This window comes from Symphalangus syndactylus, chromosome 18 (genome assembly GCF_028878055.3).
Source record: "Symphalangus syndactylus isolate Jambi chromosome 18, NHGRI_mSymSyn1-v2.1_pri, whole genome shotgun sequence".
Taxonomy (NCBI): Eukaryota; Metazoa; Chordata; class Mammalia; order Primates; family Hylobatidae; genus Symphalangus; species Symphalangus syndactylus.
In genome coordinates, this window is record NC_072440.2 from 24,437,558 (window position 1) to 24,457,096 (window position 19,539).

Here is a 19,539-nt window from a genome sequence, read left to right on the forward strand (position 1 = left end):
CGGGAGGCTGAGGCAGGAGAATGGCGTGAACCCGGGAGCCGGAGCTTGCAGTGAGCCGAGATCGCGCCAGTGCACTCTAGCCTGGGCAACAGAGCAAGACTCCGTCTCAAAAAAAAAAAAAAAAAACAAATGTAATCTGAATGTATATATTAAATTGATTTTAACAGTATAACACTAGCCTTATTTAATCAAGTTTCTTTCCAAGACTCACCACTCTCTGTAATAAACGAAGCTCTAACTCAGACACTGAACTGTTAAACTGTGATGCAAACGAACACATCTGCTGACATCGCTTGATTAGTTCAAATAATGCCGCATCCAGGTTTAAGGCTTCTGCAGTTCTTGTTCGTAAACTTTCAAAATGAATGATATTGCTGCAGAGAAAAGTGACCTGTGAAGACAGAAATGGAACCACAAGAGAAGATGGGAGGAAGGTGGGAAAGGGAGGTGGCAATTAATAACATGAAAAAATACTACTTCCTCATTTTGAGAATTCAGGACCAGAATTGGTCCTGAAAATGTTTGGGAAATAGATCAAAACCTTATAAAGGCTGTAAATAAATGTACATTTATATTGACACTGTTAGGTCTGAGATGGCCAAAAGCACTGACAAACAATTAGGTAAATTTATCTTCTACATTACTGTTTTTACATAGAATATTTACTCTACAATAAAGCTGTTATCATATTCAGCTGCAATTTGTGTTACATCCACAATTCAGAAGACACTTCTGTCAGAATGTTCCCCTTCTGCTTCTATTCTTGCCTAACTTATCTGGCAATATTAAGCTCATTTTAAGGGTATGATTAATATTGTGGTGGTTAGTTTTTTTGTTTTATGTTTTTTGTTTTTTTCCCTTTGAGACAGGGTCTCCCCTGTTGCCCAGGCTGGAGTATAGTGGCTTAATTATAGCTTACTGTAGCTTTAAACTCCTGGGCTCAAGCAATTCTCCCGCCTTAGTCTCCCAGGTAGCTAGTATCCCAGCTGGGACCAGAGGTGCGTGCCACCATGCCTAGCTAAAAAAAAAAAAAAATTTATTGGCCAGGTGTGGTGGCTCACACCTGTAATCCCAGCACTTTGGGAGGCTGAGGCCAGCAGATCACCTGAGGTCAGGAGTTCAAAACTAACCTGGCCAACATGGTGAAACCCTGTCTCTACTAAAAATACAGAAAACTTAGCTGGGCATGGTGGCGGGTGCCTGTAATCCCAGCTACTTGGGAGGCTGAGGCAGGAGAATCGCTTGAACTCGGGAGGGAGAGGTTGCAGTGAGCCAAGATCACGCCACTGCACCAGAGACTGGGCAACAAGAGCAAAACTCCGTCTCAAAAAAAAAAAAAATTTTTTTTTTTTTTTGGTGGAGACAGTGTCTTGCTATGTTGCCCAGGCTAGTTTCAAACTCCTAGCTTCAAGCCATCCTCCTGCCTCAGACTTCTGAATAGCTAGAGCTAAAGGGACATACCACCACGCCCAGCTATGATACATTCTTAAATAGCTCTTAATAGGTATATACTGAAAAATTTATAGATAAAATTATGCACTATTTGGGATTTCTATTAAACATGGATAGAAAGGAGGATTAGGGAGTATGGGTGAAATAAGATATGACTTAAGTTGATCATTATTAAGCACTGGCGACAGATATGAAGTATGAGTATCATGTATTAGTCCAATTTTGTACTTAGTTGAAAATGTCCATAATAGTTTTTTTGGTTCTCCTCCCCCTGCCCAATCCACAGCCTCTTGACAGGGCACAAGGTCTTTTTTTTTTTTTTTTTTTTTTTTTTGAGACAGTCTTGCTCTGTCACCCAGGCTGGAATCCAGTGGCACAATCTTGGATCACTGGAACCTCTGGCTCCTAGGTTCAAGCGATTCCCCTGCCTCAGACTCCTGAGTAGTTGGGACTACAGGTGCCCGCCACCACGCCCAGCTAATTTTTTTGTATTTTTAGTAGAGACGGGGTTTCATCATATTGGTCAGGCTGGTCTTGAACTCCTGACCTTGTGATCCGCCCACCTCAGCCTCCCAAAGTGCTGGGATTATAGGCGTAAGCCATGGCGCCTGGCCAACAGGGCACAAGGTTTTTTTTTTTTTTTTTTTTTTTTGAGACGGAGTCTTGCTCTGTCGCCCAGGCTGGAGTGCAGTGGCGCTATCTCGGCTCACTGCAAGCTCCGCCTCCCGGGTTCACGCCATTCTCCTGCCTCAGCCTCTCCGAGTAGCTGGGACTACAGGCGCCCGCCACCACGCCCGGCTAATTTTTTGTATTTTTAGTAGAGACGGGGTTTCACCATGGTCTCGATCTCCTGACCTCGTGATCCGCCCGCCTCGGCCTCCCAAAGTGCTGGGATTACAAGCATGAGCCACCGCGCCCGGCCGGGCACAAGGTTTTAAGACGTTTTATTGTCATGTGGAAAAAATCATATTCAAAGTACCTTTCCAAATCTTTGGATCACTTTAGTTGTATAAAAGAGAACCAGAGAACCTTAAACAAATATGAATTTAAAACCTCTTTATTTTTCAACAGAGGATGAATTTATTTAATTAATCTTTAAATGGGAGGCAGTAAAGGCTCAAGGAAATAACCTGCTGTGGGTTCAACTTAAGGCATGTCCTGAAAGGCCTATCCGTCCCTCCTCCCAGTGCTGTAAACCATAAAGTGGGCTCTCAAGCTCCCCTAGTTACCCCACATATAACTTCCAGCTACTCATCTAATCCTGTAAGTGAATACAAAGATGGTGCATGTAAGTCACAATACCTGACTTGCTCTTTGGCTCTCTTTAAGGACAAGATTTCTTCTTTCAGCTATCGTTGCTTCAAAATCTTGTAGTACGGGGGCCAATGCAGGGTTGGCACCACCTGCCCACTTGAGTCGCTGTTCAATACTTGATTCAAGTGCTGCTAGCTTCTCCTATAAAAGCCAGCAGAATCTTGGTGAATGTATATGACATTCTCTACTTCCTATTTGTGTAGTATTTTATATAACACAATAAAGATTCAAAAGAACCAGGGTGGACATATGTAATTTAGAAAACAAAAGCTTTAACAATCACCTTTTGGAATTAACCTTGATTTCACTTTGAACATTTAAGGCCAAACATGTATGGAGACAGAGGCAAGAACTGGCTTTCAGTTTATTATCTTAAAACGTACAGAAGGAAGTTTCACTTTCATTTTAAAATAAAATGATCTTTAAAAAATAAAAAATACGCTACACCAAATTCTTTTTTTTTCTTTTGAGACGGAGTCTCACTGTCACCCAGGCTGGAGTGCAGTGGTGTGATCTCAGCTCACTGCAACCTCTGCCACCCAGGTTCAAGCGATTCTCCTGCCTCAGCCTCCCGAGTAGCTGGGACTACAGGCACCTGCCACCATGCCTGGCTAATTTTTGCAGTTTAAGTAGAGACGGAGTTTTACCATCTTGGCCAGGCTGGTCTTGAACTCCTGACCTCGTGATCCACCTGCCTCGGCCTCCCAAAGTGCTGGGATTACAGGTGTGAGCCACCACACCCAGCCACAATCTTGGCTCACTGCAACCTCCGCCTCCTGGGCTTAAGCCATCCTCCCACCTCAGCTTCCTGAGAAGCTGGGACAAGAGGTGCGTGCCACCATGCCCAACTAATGTTTTGTATTTTTTGTAGAAACGAGGTTTTACTATGTTGCCCAGGCTGGTCTCAAACTCCTGGCCTCAAGCAATCCACCCACCTTGGCCTCCCAAAGTGCTGGGATTATAGGCGTGAACCACCATGCCTGGCCAAGTTCATGCATAATGGTAAAAATCCATCCAGATTATCATGACAAGGAAAGTTTAATGTAACAAAGTTATTTGATTATTTATTCAACATTTCAGGTGGACGCATTCACATTTTCTCTCCCCAACTCCCTTTACTTTCCTGCATGTCCATGTCTCTAAAATCATAAAGAGGGAGAGTTCATTCTTGTAAGTTGAAAACACATCTTTTCTCTGACCAATACACTGTAGAGAAAGCTTATTTCAATCTTCAAATGACTGAGCTCCAAAAAAGCTTCATTACAAAACTTTAAAACATCACAGAATTATACTTGATTTTATACTGCTATTAATTTACAAAAACAGAAAAATGTCAGTTACTACTGAGTACAAGAAGTATAACGGACAGACAATATAAAGATATACATAACTTTCATTAAGGCAAGTTTCTCTTACGTAAAAAAATAAGTAGGATTATGTACATAGCTTTCAATATCCCATCAATATAATAGTTCACAAAAATATTCTGCTGCCTTAGGCATCATAAAATTCCATTATCTATACAACATAAGAAATGCCCATGCTTGTTAGCTACTACTAATAAACAAAATAGAACTACTTATATACATTTCACAAAACAAATTCAGTATTCAAAGTTTTTCTAATCATCAAAATTTCCTTAATGTATTAAGGCACAATAATTATCAAATTCATTAAAAACCTGAGATATTTAGTATGTTTCTACACGTGGTTCAAAATATACCTGTTACTATAAGATTCAGTTACCTTGGAGGGTAAGAAATAAAAAATATAGGCCGGGTGCGGTGGCTCACGCCTGCAATCCCAGTACTTTGGGAGGCCAAGGTGGGCAGATCACCTGATGTCAGGAGTTCGAGACCAGCCTGGCCAACATGGTGAAACGCTGTCTCTACTAAAAATACAAAAATTAGCTGGACATGGTGGTGCGTGCCTGTAGTCCCAGCTACTTCAGAGGCTGAGGCAGGAGAATCGCTTGAACCCGGGAGGCAGAGGTTGCAGTGAGGTGAGATAGTGCCACTGCACTCCAACCTAGGCAACAAAGCGAGACTCTGTCTCCAAAAAAAAAAAAATATGTATAAATATATCAAAATATATATTTTTATATATCTTTGGTATAAATATACCAAAATATATATTTTTATATATCTTTGGTATAAATATGCCAAAATATATATTTTTATATATCTTTGGTATAAATATGCCAAAATATATATTTTTATATATCTTTGGTATAAATATGCCAAAATATATATTTTTATATATCTTTGGTATAAATATGCCAAAATATATATTTTTATATATCTTTGGTATAAATATGCCAAAATATATATTTTTATATATCTTTGGTATAAATATGCCAAAATATATATTTTTATATATCTTTGGTATAAATATGCCAAAATATATATTTTTATATATCTTTGGTATAAATATGCCAAAATATATATTTTTATATATCTTTGGTATAAATATGCCAAAATATATATTTTTATATATCTTTGGTATAAATATGCCAAAATATATATTTTTATATATCTTTGGTATAAATATGCCAAAATATATATTTTTATATATCTTTGGTATAAATATGCCAAAATATATATTTTTATATATCTTTGGTATAAATATGCCAAAATATATATTTTTATATATCTTTGGTATAAATATACCAAAATATATATTTTTATATATCTTTGGTATAAATATACCAAAATATATATTTTTATATATCTTTGGTATAAATATACCTATATATAGGCATAAATTAAAAGCAAAAGTGAAAAATATTATGGTCTTCTGGCTTACAAGCCAAGGACACACAAATAGACACACTGAACAAAAAAGCACTAACAATCATAGTGTTGGTTATTTCTAAAAAGAAAATGCCCTGGAAGGAAGATCTGGCAAAACACACCTGAACTGTTGCAATAGAAGTTTCAATTTGGCTCAGGGTATGCAGCTTCTTTTTCATGCTGGTTAGGATAGCAGACCGTGGGGGAGGTGTGACTGACATGGCTTGTGGTCTACTGATAAGTAGATCTTCATGTTGCCACTGTTAAAAGAAAAAGAAACGTATTAAAATCAGCAAGAAAAAAGCGTTTAAATAAGGGAAGGGAGGTGCAACCTAGGACTGGCGGAAGAGAAAAAATCCCAGCTGCAGCCAATGGGAGGTAAGCAGGGAGAAGTAACAGAAAAGACACTGAAAAAAATCACATCCAGGTGAGTCTTCTTGAGGTGGAACATGGCTAATAAATTTCTCGGATCACTCACATGCAACATTTAAATAGTAATTCTGAAGATGTTAACTACAGTTAAGGAAATCAGAGCTTAAGGAAGTTAAGTACAAGTGTATATACCTAAGTCTCATTTGAATACAAATCCATCTCATCCCAAAGCCTGTGCTGTTATACATCCCCTAAGGAATTAAGGCCAAAACTAGGCTTCTAAAACCCATTTCCAAAATAAAGACAGATTTATTCCCACAGCTGTTTATCACATCAACAGGGCATCACGGAAACTACTTTAGAAATAAATACAGGAAGCATACCTACATATGAATGAATTCAACATTAAAAACTATATTTATGCCAGGCACGGTGGCTCACGCCTGTAATCCCAACACTTTGGGAGGCCAAGGCGGGTGGATCACCTAGGGTCGGGAGTTCAAGACCAACCTGACCAACATGGAGAAACCCCGTCTCTACTAAAAATACAAAATTAGCCAGGCGTGGTGGCACATGCCTGTAATCCCAGCTACTTGGGAGGCTGAGGAGGGAGAATCGCTTGAACCCAGGAGGCGGAGGTTGCGGTGAGCCGAGATCACGCCATTGCATTCCAGTCTGGGCAAGAAGAGCAAAATTCCATCTCAAAAAAAAAAAAAAAAAAAAGGCAATATTTAATACAGATCATGCTTATCATACAGCTTTGATGGAAAGAAATTCTAAGGACACAAACCATAAAGGATAAATGATCTCAACTATACAGAAGAGAAACAAAGTATCATTGGAAAGAAAGTGCCAAAATGCTATGGTGTGTTTGCATTGGGTTGGTGTGAGTTCAGGAAGTTTTTAAAAAAATTCCTGTGTATTGTTTTAAATTAATTTCCCCCATTTTTCAAGTTTCCTACCTTGAGGAAAAACACATTATAAAGAAAAACACTTACCTGAAACATGGCAATATGCAGCTGAACCCGCTGCAGGCTTGTCTTACAAGAAGAAATACTGGTTTCCAGCCTTCGCACCAAGTCATGCTTCTTCCAGGCAGTGTCGTAAGAACTTGCTAACACAGTTGCCCTGTTCATAACCAACTGAGAGAACTTCCCAATCTGGATGTTATGTTCCACCGCTTTCTTACAGAGATCATCAACAGAAACTTTGCTTTCGGCACCAAAGTCCTTTGCCTCTACTTGAGCAATGATGTCTACACCCAGAGCACTGATAAAACTGCACAGTGTGAGTCCGAGGGCTTGGTTGGGTAGTCCTATCAAGAGCTGCCTCACAAAGTCAGCTGTGAATGCCTTGATAGGTTTGGCCATTTGGTCTTCACTGAAACAAGAGTTTCTAAAAAGAGTTTTCACATTGACAATCTGTACAGGCCCATTCACAGTATTCTGATCTTCAAGTGTACTTGAACCTACAAAAAGGAAAATTTTCTTATAAAGTATTTCATGAAAAAAATCAAGTAATATGCTGCTTATTTATAGTATTTAAGGTGTCATAAATGCATAATTAAATTAAGCCTACTCTATCCTGCCCCCTTCCATAGTGCTACATAGCTAAAGCTAGTATGTTTACAGGCAGAATATTACCTGACAATGTTTTAGAAAAGGTACCACAGAGCCTGAAGAACTCCTTAATAGTCTGTAGTCTTTTTAGAAAGAAAATCTCTTCTAGCACCTGCCGGTGATTATCGTCATCAAAAAAATTAACTTGAGTACTCCTGGCTTCCCTTATGATGTCAATCTTTCGCCAAGCTATAGGAATTTCCATCTTGTTCAACTATGTAAATGAAAGAAAACAAAGTTCATTTCTCCACTCTTCACACAACTGAACAACTACTTTATGGCACCTGCATTATTTTTAAATCCAAGTCCACATTTACCTTTTCAACTAATAAGCTGAAAGCAGTTTCAACTTGTGCAAACATGCCATCGAATGCTACCAAAAGCATCTGGCCAGCTGACATTTTGGGTGTTTCATCAACTGAACCATTTCTTGGCTGGATTAATTCACCGTACTGAGCATGTAGTAGTCTACAGGAAAACAAAAGGAGTTAAAACCTTCGCTGAAAAGTAATGCCTTTGGTGGGAACATACAAAGTCAGTACATCTCACAGCTGCATGCGAAGTCTAGAAAGCCTTCTGGCATTAGGAAGAAGTGTTATTAGGCCGGGCGCGGTGGTTCACGCCTGTAATCCAGCACTTTGGGAGGCCGAGGTGGGCAGATCACCTGAGGTCAGGAGTTCACGACCAGCCTGACCAACATGGAGAAACCCCGCCTCTACTAAAAATACAAAAAAATTAGCCGAGTGTGGTGGTGGGCACCTGTAGTCCCAGCTACTCGGGAGGCTGAGGCAGGAGAATCGCTTGAACCTAGGAGGCGGAGGTTGCTGTGAGCCAAGATCACGCCATTACACTCCAGCCTGCGCAACAAGAGCGAAACTCAATCTCAAAAAAAAAAGAAGGAATGTTATGATGATAAAATGGTATTTCATGTCAACCACAATAGGATTTCAATGATTCCAATTCACTATTAATGACTGTTATGTGATTAAATTTTACGCAAACGAGTGATTAGTCTCACTTTTACACACAAAATATGAAATAATATAAAATCCTACATTGAAAAATGTCAGAAATCACACCATTCTAAAGCTGGCAGACCTAGTAAATTGTCAGGTATGTTCGCACTATTACTACAAGATACGATACAACCAACTATACTTGCTGTTTTGGGTATGCTTGGTTTTTATTTATGCACATTTTGAATGTAAGGTCTTCAGAAATTCACCCCTCACATTACCATTAAGACTTATATAGTGCTTACGTATCCAGGCACTATTTCTTATCACACACACACACACACACACACACAGAAACCATTCCAAATGGCTGGAACTATTAAGAATTTTTAAGAGAACTAAAAATGTTAAGCTACCAGATAAATTTCTAATGGAAAAAGAGCTGTAAGATGGTATGAGATTTTCCTTGAGATTACCCAAAAAAAGCTTCTCTGAAACACGGCACAGACAGGCTGCCATAGATCCAGGCACAAAGCTTGTTACCCAAAGTACACATTTAGGTAAACATTCCTCTGTATGAGGATAAGAGGAACCCAGATAGCATATTAAGAGAGATAAAATGAAGTCTGAAATTCAGTGCAAAACAAAGATGTACAGATCTAGCATTTAACTTTTTAAATACTGCTAAAAATTATATGATAAAGCTGTTCTACAAATAATCTAATATTTGTTTATGCTATTAATGATTATACTTTTACTAGCCGGGCATGGGGGCATACGCCCATAGTCCCAGCTACTCGGGAGGCTGAGCCAGGAGAATCTCTTGAACCCAGGAGGTGGAGGCTGCAGTGAGCCGAGATTGCACCATTGCACTCCAGCCTAGTGACACAGCGAGACTCCATCTCAAAAAAAAAAAAAAAAAATATATATATATATATATATAGACACACACACATACATATACACACACATATATATGAATATATTTATTTATGAATATATATGTATGTATTTCTTTATGAATATAACCACTCCAGAGAAACATGAGAAACAGGAAATTTCTGAATGCAGGATAATTAACATTAAGGAATTATTGCTACTTTTTTCATGAAATAATGGCACCACAGTCAAGAAAAATAAGATTACATATATATGTATACTTTCTGCATTATGAATATTTAAGAATGAAAAAATATTTGCTTCAAAATAACTAGGGTAGTAAATTTAAACAAGACTAACCCAGTGCAGATAATTACCAAAGATGGTGACATGGGGTTCATTAGACTATTCTCTCTACTTTCTTGTATCTTTGAAATTTCCCGTGGGAGGAAACGGTGCTACAATTCATTTCTACTCTCTCAATTATACTTCTTTTGTGAATTAGACATCGGAACGCCAAAGAAAAGAGGCCCTGAGTCACTAGGGACAATGGAGCTTAGGAATTAGCTCTGAGTACAATGCATGTCTGCAGGAACTGCCCAAACTCTACAGATTCCAAAGTCAGATTGCTTTTCTGAACTAACGAGATAAAAAATACAATATTCAATTAGCTAAAACAAACTTATAATATTTAAACTAATTTAAAAGTATTCACCTGAAATGAGGTGTATACTCTGTTAGCTAAATAAATTGTTTCAGGTGCCTCCACAGGGTTCTACAAGATGGCTTAAAAATATCACGTTCAACTGTGTGTATGTACATGTACATAACTACAAGCACTAAAAGGATATATTTATGTATGTGACCAAACTATACACTTGCACATACACACACAAGTGAGTGCATGTATAACTAGTGAAATCTGAGTAAGCGGTGTGGACTATATCATTGTCAGTTTCACAGTGTTGCTATAGATACTAACATTGAAGGAAGGACGAAGCATGCACAATACCTGCCTGCACTTTTTTTTAAGCAACTTCTTGTGATGTATAATTATTTCAAAATAAAAAAGTTTTAAAAAGATACGTGTATGAGCATTTATAAGTAATTACACCTGCTCTAAAAACTAAAAGTAAACTTACGTTAAAGATCTCAGAATCCCTTTCTCTGGCTGTCCCATCTCTTTTACGAGGAAACAGCACAGCCAGCATTCACTTGCCTGGCAACATCGATGTAATGAGCATGTGTTTCTTCTTCCAGTCCCATAGCTGCGTTTCTTAAGTAGGCCTGAAGAGATTCCACTAGAGTCTGCAGGGGAACGCCATCGGTGGTCTGCTCAATAAGACCGTCCAGTTCATGCAGCATACTTTCTAACGTGTATTCCCCTTTCATTAAACATCGAAGTGCTTCTGGAAATATGATTTGCCGGAAATTTGAATTCAATTCCTATAAATATGAGAAAAAATTTTTCAATATTTTTTGAGTTTAGCTAAGTTACACATTTGGAGACTTAGAGCCATACATTAAGAGCAAACTTATGTAACTATGCCATCAACTCATTCATGTAAATACATCTTTTGTTTACTTTTTATTTGTACTTTTAAATATTTTCTTTTTAAATTCTGTTGCATAGTCGTGTGAAATTTTTCACGAACTATTTCAAATGACTTTAAAAAGTTGTCACATAATTAAACATTCCGAGGATGATGTACTTTAAGAACAAAAAGAACTGCCCTAAAGTATGTTATATAATGTTATTAATTTTTAGGAATCTTATTTCTGATAGTGATATTAGTATTGTTATTCTCTTTTTGGTTTGGTTATAAGTAGCTTCTGCTTCCCTTCAAAAAAAAGTCTTATCAAGGTATAATTTGCATATAATAAACTGCATGTTTAACATATAATTTGTTATACTTTGATACTTGCATACACTCATGAAACTGTCACCACAATCAAGAAAATCAGCATACCGATTACCCTACAAGTTTCCTCTTGACTCTTTTTAATCTCTCTCACTCACTTCTCCATACCACCTCCTCCATCTCCAAGTAAACACTGATCTGCTTTTTCTCATATTATACATTCTCCATTTATAGGGGTAGAAATGTCAAGCTTTCTTTACTCAGCGTAATTACTGTAAGTTATACATATGGCTGTATGTATCAAAGTGTCGTTCACTTTTATTGCTAAGAAGTATTCCATTATGTGGATGTACCATATTTGTCCATTTGCTTGATGAACATTTGACTTGATTCCAGTTTTTGACTATTACAAATAAAGCTGCTATAAAAATTCAAAAAAACAAAGAGCAACTATAAGTTACAGCTATAAATCTCACAATTATCTTCCTTTTAAATGACTGGTTGAGCAACATTCAAACGGGGAAGTCAAATTGCTTTCCTGGGTTAAAGAGATGAGAAAGACCTATTCAGTATCTAAAACAAACTAATATTTAAAATAAAAGTGTTCACCTGAAGTGAGGTATACACTCCATTGGCTAAGTGAACTGTCTCAGACGCTTCCATGGGGTTCGGGATATCTAAGTCCTGTGGCACCAGGTGGCACTGCTTCAGTAACTGAACCAAGCAGGTGACGTTTCCGCTCATACTGCAGAGTTCCTCCAAGAACCAGGCTCCATCCCGAGAAGTCAGATCAACCAGCTGTTCTCCAGCACTTGACGCTGCACCTTCCATCATCAGGTTACGCCTACAAGAGATAAATATCTGTACAGTGAAACTTAAATGTATGCACAAAACAAGGTAATTGGTCGGGTCAAGGCCATGCCTGTAATTCCAGCATTTTGGGAGGCCAAGGCAGGTAGATGACTTCAGGCCGGGAGTTCGAGAACAAGCTGATAAACATGGCAAAACCCCATCTCTACCAAAAAATACAAAAATTAGCCGGGTGTGGTGGCACACACCTGTAGTCCCAACTATTCAGGAGGCTGAGGTTGCTGTAAGCCGAGATCGTGCCACTGCACTCCAGCCTCAGTGTCAAGAGTGAGACCCTGTCTCAAAAAACAACCAAGATAAACTAAAATCTGAAAAGCAAGCAGGCAGCTGTAACACCTGGAAAGACTAAGGAAAGTAAAAGAACATTTTAGGTTTGGGATTAAAAATAAGACACAGGAAATGGTCCAATATGAAGTTGGCTAACTCACCTTGTAAGGGTACAAAGGGCAGAAATAATAACACTTGCTAGACTCAAAGATCCTTCTTCTCCATTCTCATGAAGGAAAACTTTAATGCAACGTTCAATTTCTTTCAACTGATCTTCACAAACTGGCACAGTGACAGCTTCCTGTTTCAAGCGTTCCACTTGTCTAATAAGTCTGCTGTTGATGTCTGCTGCATATCGCTGCAGGGTCATTTCAGTGGCAGTGATGAACTGACACACTGTTGGGGGTGGCTGGGGAGCATATTGCATTTCATATCTATAAAAATAAGAAAGAAATGCTTGTTTATAACACAACCACTCCAACATACAAAAGAATATTGCATTTAATCCTCAAACAAAACTTAAAGAGTAGAAATCATTATTTACATTTTACAGATAAAAATGTCTCAAGAGCTTAAGTAATTTCCTAAAAGGACCTGTTGATGACTGTGACAGAATCAACATTTGAGGCCAGGCACCACGGTTCATACCTGTAATCCTAGCACTTTGAGAGGCCAAGGCAGGAGGATCGCTTGAGCTCAGGAGTTCGAGACCAGCCTGGGCAACACGGCGAAACTCCATCTCTACAAAAAAATATAAAAATTGTTCAGGCATGGTGACACACACCCGTGGTCCCAGCTACTTGGGAGGCTGAAGTGGGAGGATCACCTGAGCCCAGGGAGGTCAAGGCTGCAGAATACAACTTTGCTTCCACTCCCAATAAGAAATAAAATTGGCCAGGCGCAGTGGCTCACGCCTGTAATCTCAGAAATTTGGGAGGCCCAGGCAGGCAGATCACATGGTCAGAAGTTCAAGACCAGCCTGGCCAATATAGTGAAACCCCGTCCATACTAAAAAGACAAAAATTAGCCGGGCATGGTGGTATTGTAGTCCCAGCTACTCGGGAGGCTGAGGCAGAAGGATTGCTTGAACCTCAGAGACGGAGATTGCAGTGAGCCAAGATCATGCCACCACACTCCAGCCTGGGTGACAGAACACGACCCCATCTCAAAAATAGAAGAAAATTAAGCACTATCAACTTACTTCCTGTAGAGCTCTTGACAACGCTCTACTGTGGTGTTACAGATGAGCTCTTCCATCCAGGTCTTCCACTGTTCAATTCGATGTTTCTGAAATATGGCCTTTGGATACTGCAGAGCCACGGTTGCATAGTGATGCAGTTGTTCCAGACAGCCACGGAGCACCGAGCGCCTCTGCTGCAGGAGAGCACCAACCTCCCCCTCCAGCTGCTCGCACTGGCTAATCAAGTGGGCCTGGCCAGCATTCTGCAGAAAGGCTGTTGCTGGCACGTAACTTGGAGGACCTTTTGGTAAAAGACAATATTAATCACAGTAAAACAGGGTCAAGTCAGCTGTCACTAAAAGCAAGCACAAACCAGGAACCCACCCAAACACACATAACTATAAAACTCATAGTTTCACATGTGAATCTAAAATAAGTCAACCCATACCAAGGTCCATTTGTGTGCTTATCTCTTGAAGCAAGCTTGCAAGCTGTGTTGCCTCTAAATTATTGAATGCAGCCTGATAATGTGTTATCCACTGTTCAAATTCATTCAGCTTCACCTGGATTGCTTCCTGAACAGCTCTTTGCTGAGTCTGTAGTTGGGTGTGTTCGGAATACCTAATCAGGGGGACACAACCAAAATCAAAAGATTTATTGCTGTTTTCTTCCACATACTTTCCTACCCTGGAATGTGCTCACACATGGACTGTCTGGTACGCTCCTTGTCCATCTTGAGGGCCCTCCTCAAATGTTCCTTACTTCTCTGTTTTTCCCGACCCTGTGATTCCCTCAACCATGCTCATGACATTTTAATTAAAACTGCCACATCTGCCAAGTTTTGGGTTCCCTGAAGGTTAGAGACTGATGCTTGACAGATCTTTGTAATCTGAGAGCCTCATGCAATGCCTGACACTTTCATATTCAACTACCCTTTACTGAGCACCTGCTGTGTATAAGGTTCTTTCAGTTAATCATCCTATTTAAAACTTACTGAGGTAGATGAAGTAGCTGCCATTGTACAAATGAGTAAGGACTCAGATACAATAATGGTAACAAGAAAACCAAAACCCAGATTTTCTGATTCCAAGTTTTGTGTTCTAACCACTACACCCACCTATCTCCCACAATTAGTCATTCAAACATTTAAGTTAAATATAATAAAAGTGGAAAATTTCAGTGAATTTTTGTTTACTAACACTTTGAAGTTGCAGTCACTGAGACAGCTTTTATCATTTATGTGAGTTGTCACAATAATTCTAATCCATATTGATAATGTTTACACAAATATGAAAATTCTAATTAATGGCACAAATTTATAAGAATTCAATACTGTTTTAAACCTGTGTTGCAGAGTATGAGAAGGATGATCCACCCCTTCAGCTCCTTCTAGAAACTCTATTTCCTCCAGTAGTTTGCCCTGCAGTTTTTCCACATCTGTCAGTTGCTCTTGCAAGCTTAGGTATTCGTCTAAGCTACCGTCCAACTTGGGAAGCACAACCAGCATCTCATCTCTATTCTTAAACCAGTTCACCTGTAAAAAGATATTACGATTAAGAAGATTCTTACAGGGCCAGTTGTGAGACACAACAGCGTCAGAAGAACATTTTGCACATCCTACTTAAATCTCTACAAAACCCCAAAGGGGTGATGCGCTGCCTCCACTGTACAAAGACAACTAATGTGTTCAAGTTTACACAGGCATAAACTGACAGGCTCAATCTCGTAATACCATGTATTAATAGTTGCCAACGTCACCCAGAACAAGACTGGCATCCCTGGCTACCAGATAGGGAAGGGAAGCTATCCAATTAAAGAACATTTACAGTCATCACTGGTAAACACATTTCAATAATTAAGAAATATAATTTTTTCAAATCATGAACCCACCTCTTAGGAGTGTGGAATGTAACTGTGCATGTTTGTGTGGAAGAATTACCTAATAAAAAGTTAACATCAAATTGCCATATTTAACTGCCATTTCAATATTATACATTAGTTTTGCCAAAAAAAAAATTAGAGAAACAATTTGACTCAACATTTTGATGAGCATATTTACTCTATTAATAAAAAGAAGATAATGACTTATTCCGTCACTGGGCTTCACCTTAATCTCAGCTACTCTAGAAGAAAACAGGCTGCGGGTGATCTCTCGCTCCATCTCTCTCTTGCTCTGCTTGCTCTCGGCCTGCTGGCCGCCTCCACCATAGACCGCACCAGCAAACCCAGCCTCGCCTCCTGCTGTCCAGTCCACCAGAGGGTCGTACACAAAGGCCTCCAGCAGCGTCAGCAGGGTCTCTCTGCCACGCCGCATAATGTGTAAAACCTGTTTTCAGGAGAGTTTTTAAAATAAGGTCTGCCACAAGTTTCATCACTAAAGTGTGTTTTTCATTCCGGTTTTGCTCATTTAACAAGTACACTAAAAGGGAGAAGAGAAAACAGCATACCTGCTCACATGAAAGCCTAAATACACCTTCTACTCCAGTTACACCCAGTGCTGTTTCAATGTTTTGTGTCATTCGAAAAGGTACTTTCTCAGGAACTCTAAGGCTTTTACCTTGAAAAGACAAATCATTATATTTTTGCCCTTTCACCAAGAAACATTTGGCCCTGATAAATGTAAAGTCTACTTTTATTTTACCTTTTTCAAAGCAAACATTGTAATCTATGTGAACAACTTCTCCAGTCGTCATATCTATGAGAACATTATCCAGATGTCTGTCTCCAAGGCCAATTATGTATCCAACCATAGACATGACTGCAGTAGATCTTGCATAAGACTAAAGGAAAGGAAATAGGGGCAGCAAGTGAAACACCATTAAGAAATTTCCCTCCAACATGGACGTGATACTATAAAATTTACAAAGCACCATAAACCTACTCCCTTATTTTAAAATAAATCAACAAATAAAAAGCATTCCTGAAGGTTGCTGCATGTGGTCATGCAGGCATACAACACTGTAGACCTGACTGGTCCTAGTTAATCAGCTATCAGGATGCTGGATTTAAAAAAAACACAAACAAACAAACAAACCTTTCTTCAGCCTTCCTAGTTTGTCCCTTTCTAAATTTTTTTTTTTTTGGTTGAAATTAGGTTTCGCCATGTTGGGCAGGCTGGTCTCAAACTCCTGACCTCAGGTGATCCACCCACCTCAGCCTCCAAAAGTGCTGGGATTACAGATGTTAGCCACTGTGCCTGGCCTCTTTTTTTAAATTTAAATATTGATTTTATTTAAAAAAAATTTTTTTCCTTCCAACTTTTATTTTAGGTTTAGAGGGACATGTGTAGGTCTTTACGTGGGTAAATTGTATGTCACTGGGGTTTGGTGTACACATTATTCTGTCACTCAGGTAGTGAACATAGTACCCAACAGATATTTTCTCCTACCTCACCCTCCTCCTGCCCTCCACCCTCAATAGGCCCCAGTGTCTGTTGTTCCCTTCTTTGTGTCCATGTGTGCTCAATGTTTAGCTCCCACTTATAAGTGAGAACATGCGGTATTTGGTTTTCTGTTCCTGTGTTAATTCGCTTAGGCTCTCCTTTTCATTTCATCCATAACTCTTTCCCTATCCTGCCCTCGGACACAGTCATGTTCATGCCTTTATAACTGTAATATTAAACTGAAATATACGTCTCAAACTACCAACTCTGGAGGGACAGAGGAAGGAAGGGAAGGACGACAAACAAGATAAGTAAGAAGGTAGCAGGCAAAAGAAATACTACTACTAAGTATAGTCTAAAACAAAGCACATACCTGTGTAACTCTCCACCATTCATCAGGCGTTGTGCAAGATGACCAGAGCTCTTTGGCAAGGAGATTCGGGGGTGTGGCCTCCATTAACTCTTCCAATACGGCCTTCATTACATGAAGAGGCCAATCCCGACGGGACACATCCAGGCTAAGCCCAACTGTTTTCAAAGCAGGGCCAATTTTACTGTAATAAAGTTCACTAGGACGGGGTACAATTCCAGGATTCTGAGGAGTTTGGTAGGAATCTTGGGCCTTAAGAAAAAACAATTTTTTTAAAAAAGAAAAGATCAATTTTATATAAGGAAAAAGAGTGCCTTTTGTATGTAAAGTAGAATTTTTAAAAATGATTTTTCAGTAGCATTCTCTCGTTACTCAGCTAAATTTCATGTATTAATATAAAATAGCTAATTCTTCTGGACTATGGATCTTTCTTATGATATACACCTTTTAATTAGGCCCATTCACTTTATTGAAAAATTGGTCTACTGTTTAATTTTCTAGAGGTTCAATTCAAAACTAAACACTCAAGTTACTTTCTTCTTTATAATACAGAATTGTTTTAAAATTATAGTTCATAATTTATGCACATCATTCTTCACACACGACTTAATCGTTAATATAAAACTAACAACAAATTCAAAAACACATTACATGAGAATTAGATAGCCCTTCTCTAATTACTACTTTGAAATTACCCTTCAATAACAGTTCTGCAGTCTCCTGTGCCTAGGTTTAAAACTTGCCTCCTTTCAAACTCATGCTCTTTTCCCCTACCTACCCTTATCAGAAGCATTTTCTTTAGCTAGATGTGGGATCCTGAAGATAAGACTATATAAAATTTATCTCAATATCCTAAGAGCTTAGTACTGTTCCTGGTATATATTGAGCACTCAGATACATGGCTAAAATATATTCTAAATTAAACTCCTAGGCTAAATCAAAGCATAAAATTCATAGGTACAAAATAGGATGACATGGTGATTAATTCCAAATTTAAAGTTGCTTCTTATTTACATATATAAAAGAACCTGGGTTTTAAAGCGATTATTTACAAATTTAATTTAAAAGTATGGTAAATCCAATAAAAACACTAAGATGTAAATTATCAAGTTACTGAGTGATGAACAACCACACATTCCCCCTTCTCCAAATTTGTCTCAAGTTAAGATAAACCCAATGCCATCACTTTTGCCTCTTATATAACTATTTTTGGCTGGGTGTGGTGGCTCATGCCTATAATCCCAGCACTTAAGAAGGCTGAGGTGGGAGGAATACTTGAGCCCAGGAGTTCAAGGTTGCAATGAGCTATGATCATACCACTGCACTCTAGCCTGGACAACAGAGCAAGACCCTGCCCCTTTAAAAAACAAAACCAAAAAAAAAGCAAACAACTTTATTTTTATAAAAGGTACCTCAAGGCCAGATGCGGTGGCTCATGCCTGTAATCCCAGCATTTTGGGAGGCCGAGGCAAGTGGATCACCTGAGGCCAGGAGTTCGAGACCAACCTGGGCAACATGGCAAAATCCCATCTCTACTAAAAATACAAAAATTACCCAGGTGTGGTTGTGCGCCCCCCATAGTTCCAGCTACTTGAGAGCCTGTGGCCGAATTGCTTGAACCTGGGAGGCAGAGGTTGCAGTGACCCAAAACCACACCACTGCACTCCAGCCTGGGCGACAGAGCAAGACTGTGTCACAAAAAAAAAAAAGTACCTCAAAAATACTCTCGTGGGACCTCAAGTCTTTTCCTTCTTTAACCACTTATAAACATGCAAAAATGGTCTAGTAAGCCTAGAAGTATTTCACATAATAACAGAGAATAGACTACTACACCACGTAGATGATTTAATCAACCTTTTGTGCTTGTAAGGCAGCTTCCCGTTGTTGCCATCGTTTGTAAAGACCAAATAAGGGTGTGGCTCCATCTACCCACTGGATTAGTCCTGATCTTGTTCCTAATGGTGTTACAGAATAGTGTCGAGCATGGAACCGGGGTGTTTCTTGGCGATTAATTGTAGCAAACATGGTATTCACAATAGACAGGAATTGCATTATTCTCTCATCCAGATGTAAATCCTCCAGTCCTATGAAAACAAAATTAAAATAGCTAGGATAGGTGATTAAACAGGGTTGGGAGCATACCACTCCTCTTCTTCAACTAGCAATGGCAGTCAAAAAACTGACAGTCCATGAGGCACACTGAGAGCATTAAAGAATTCTATTT

The 19,539-nt window shown here is 39.0% G+C and overlaps 1 protein-coding gene across 3 annotated transcripts in view; it reads right to left on the minus strand.

Moving 5' to 3' along the window:
• Window positions 1–19,539, minus strand: part of SMG1 (SMG1 nonsense mediated mRNA decay associated PI3K related kinase) — a 119,862-nt gene that overhangs the window by 12,448 nt on the left and 87,875 nt on the right. For all 3 annotated transcript variants that reach the window (XM_063623105.1, XM_055253810.2, XM_063623106.1), the window contains 17 exons: window positions 19,170–19,399; window positions 17,319–17,567; window positions 16,205–16,343; window positions 16,011–16,120; window positions 15,671–15,889; window positions 14,907–15,097; window positions 14,012–14,184; window positions 13,585–13,864; window positions 12,545–12,817; window positions 11,856–12,090; window positions 10,604–10,830; window positions 7,867–8,017; window positions 7,574–7,763; window positions 6,929–7,398; window positions 5,681–5,818; window positions 2,755–2,907; window positions 212–391 (listed from right to left, as the gene is read on the minus strand). In XM_063623105.1, the coding sequence (XP_063479175.1) occupies window positions 212–391; window positions 2,755–2,907; window positions 5,681–5,818; window positions 6,929–7,398; window positions 7,574–7,763; window positions 7,867–8,017; window positions 10,604–10,830; window positions 11,856–12,090; window positions 12,545–12,817; window positions 13,585–13,864; window positions 14,012–14,184; window positions 14,907–15,097; window positions 15,671–15,889; window positions 16,011–16,120; window positions 16,205–16,343; window positions 17,319–17,567; window positions 19,170–19,399 (3,608 nt within the window). The remainder of the gene's footprint in view (window positions 1–211; window positions 392–2,754; window positions 2,908–5,680; window positions 5,819–6,928; window positions 7,399–7,573; window positions 7,764–7,866; window positions 8,018–10,603; window positions 10,831–11,855; window positions 12,091–12,544; window positions 12,818–13,584; window positions 13,865–14,011; window positions 14,185–14,906; window positions 15,098–15,670; window positions 15,890–16,010; window positions 16,121–16,204; window positions 16,344–17,318; window positions 17,568–19,169; window positions 19,400–19,539) is intronic.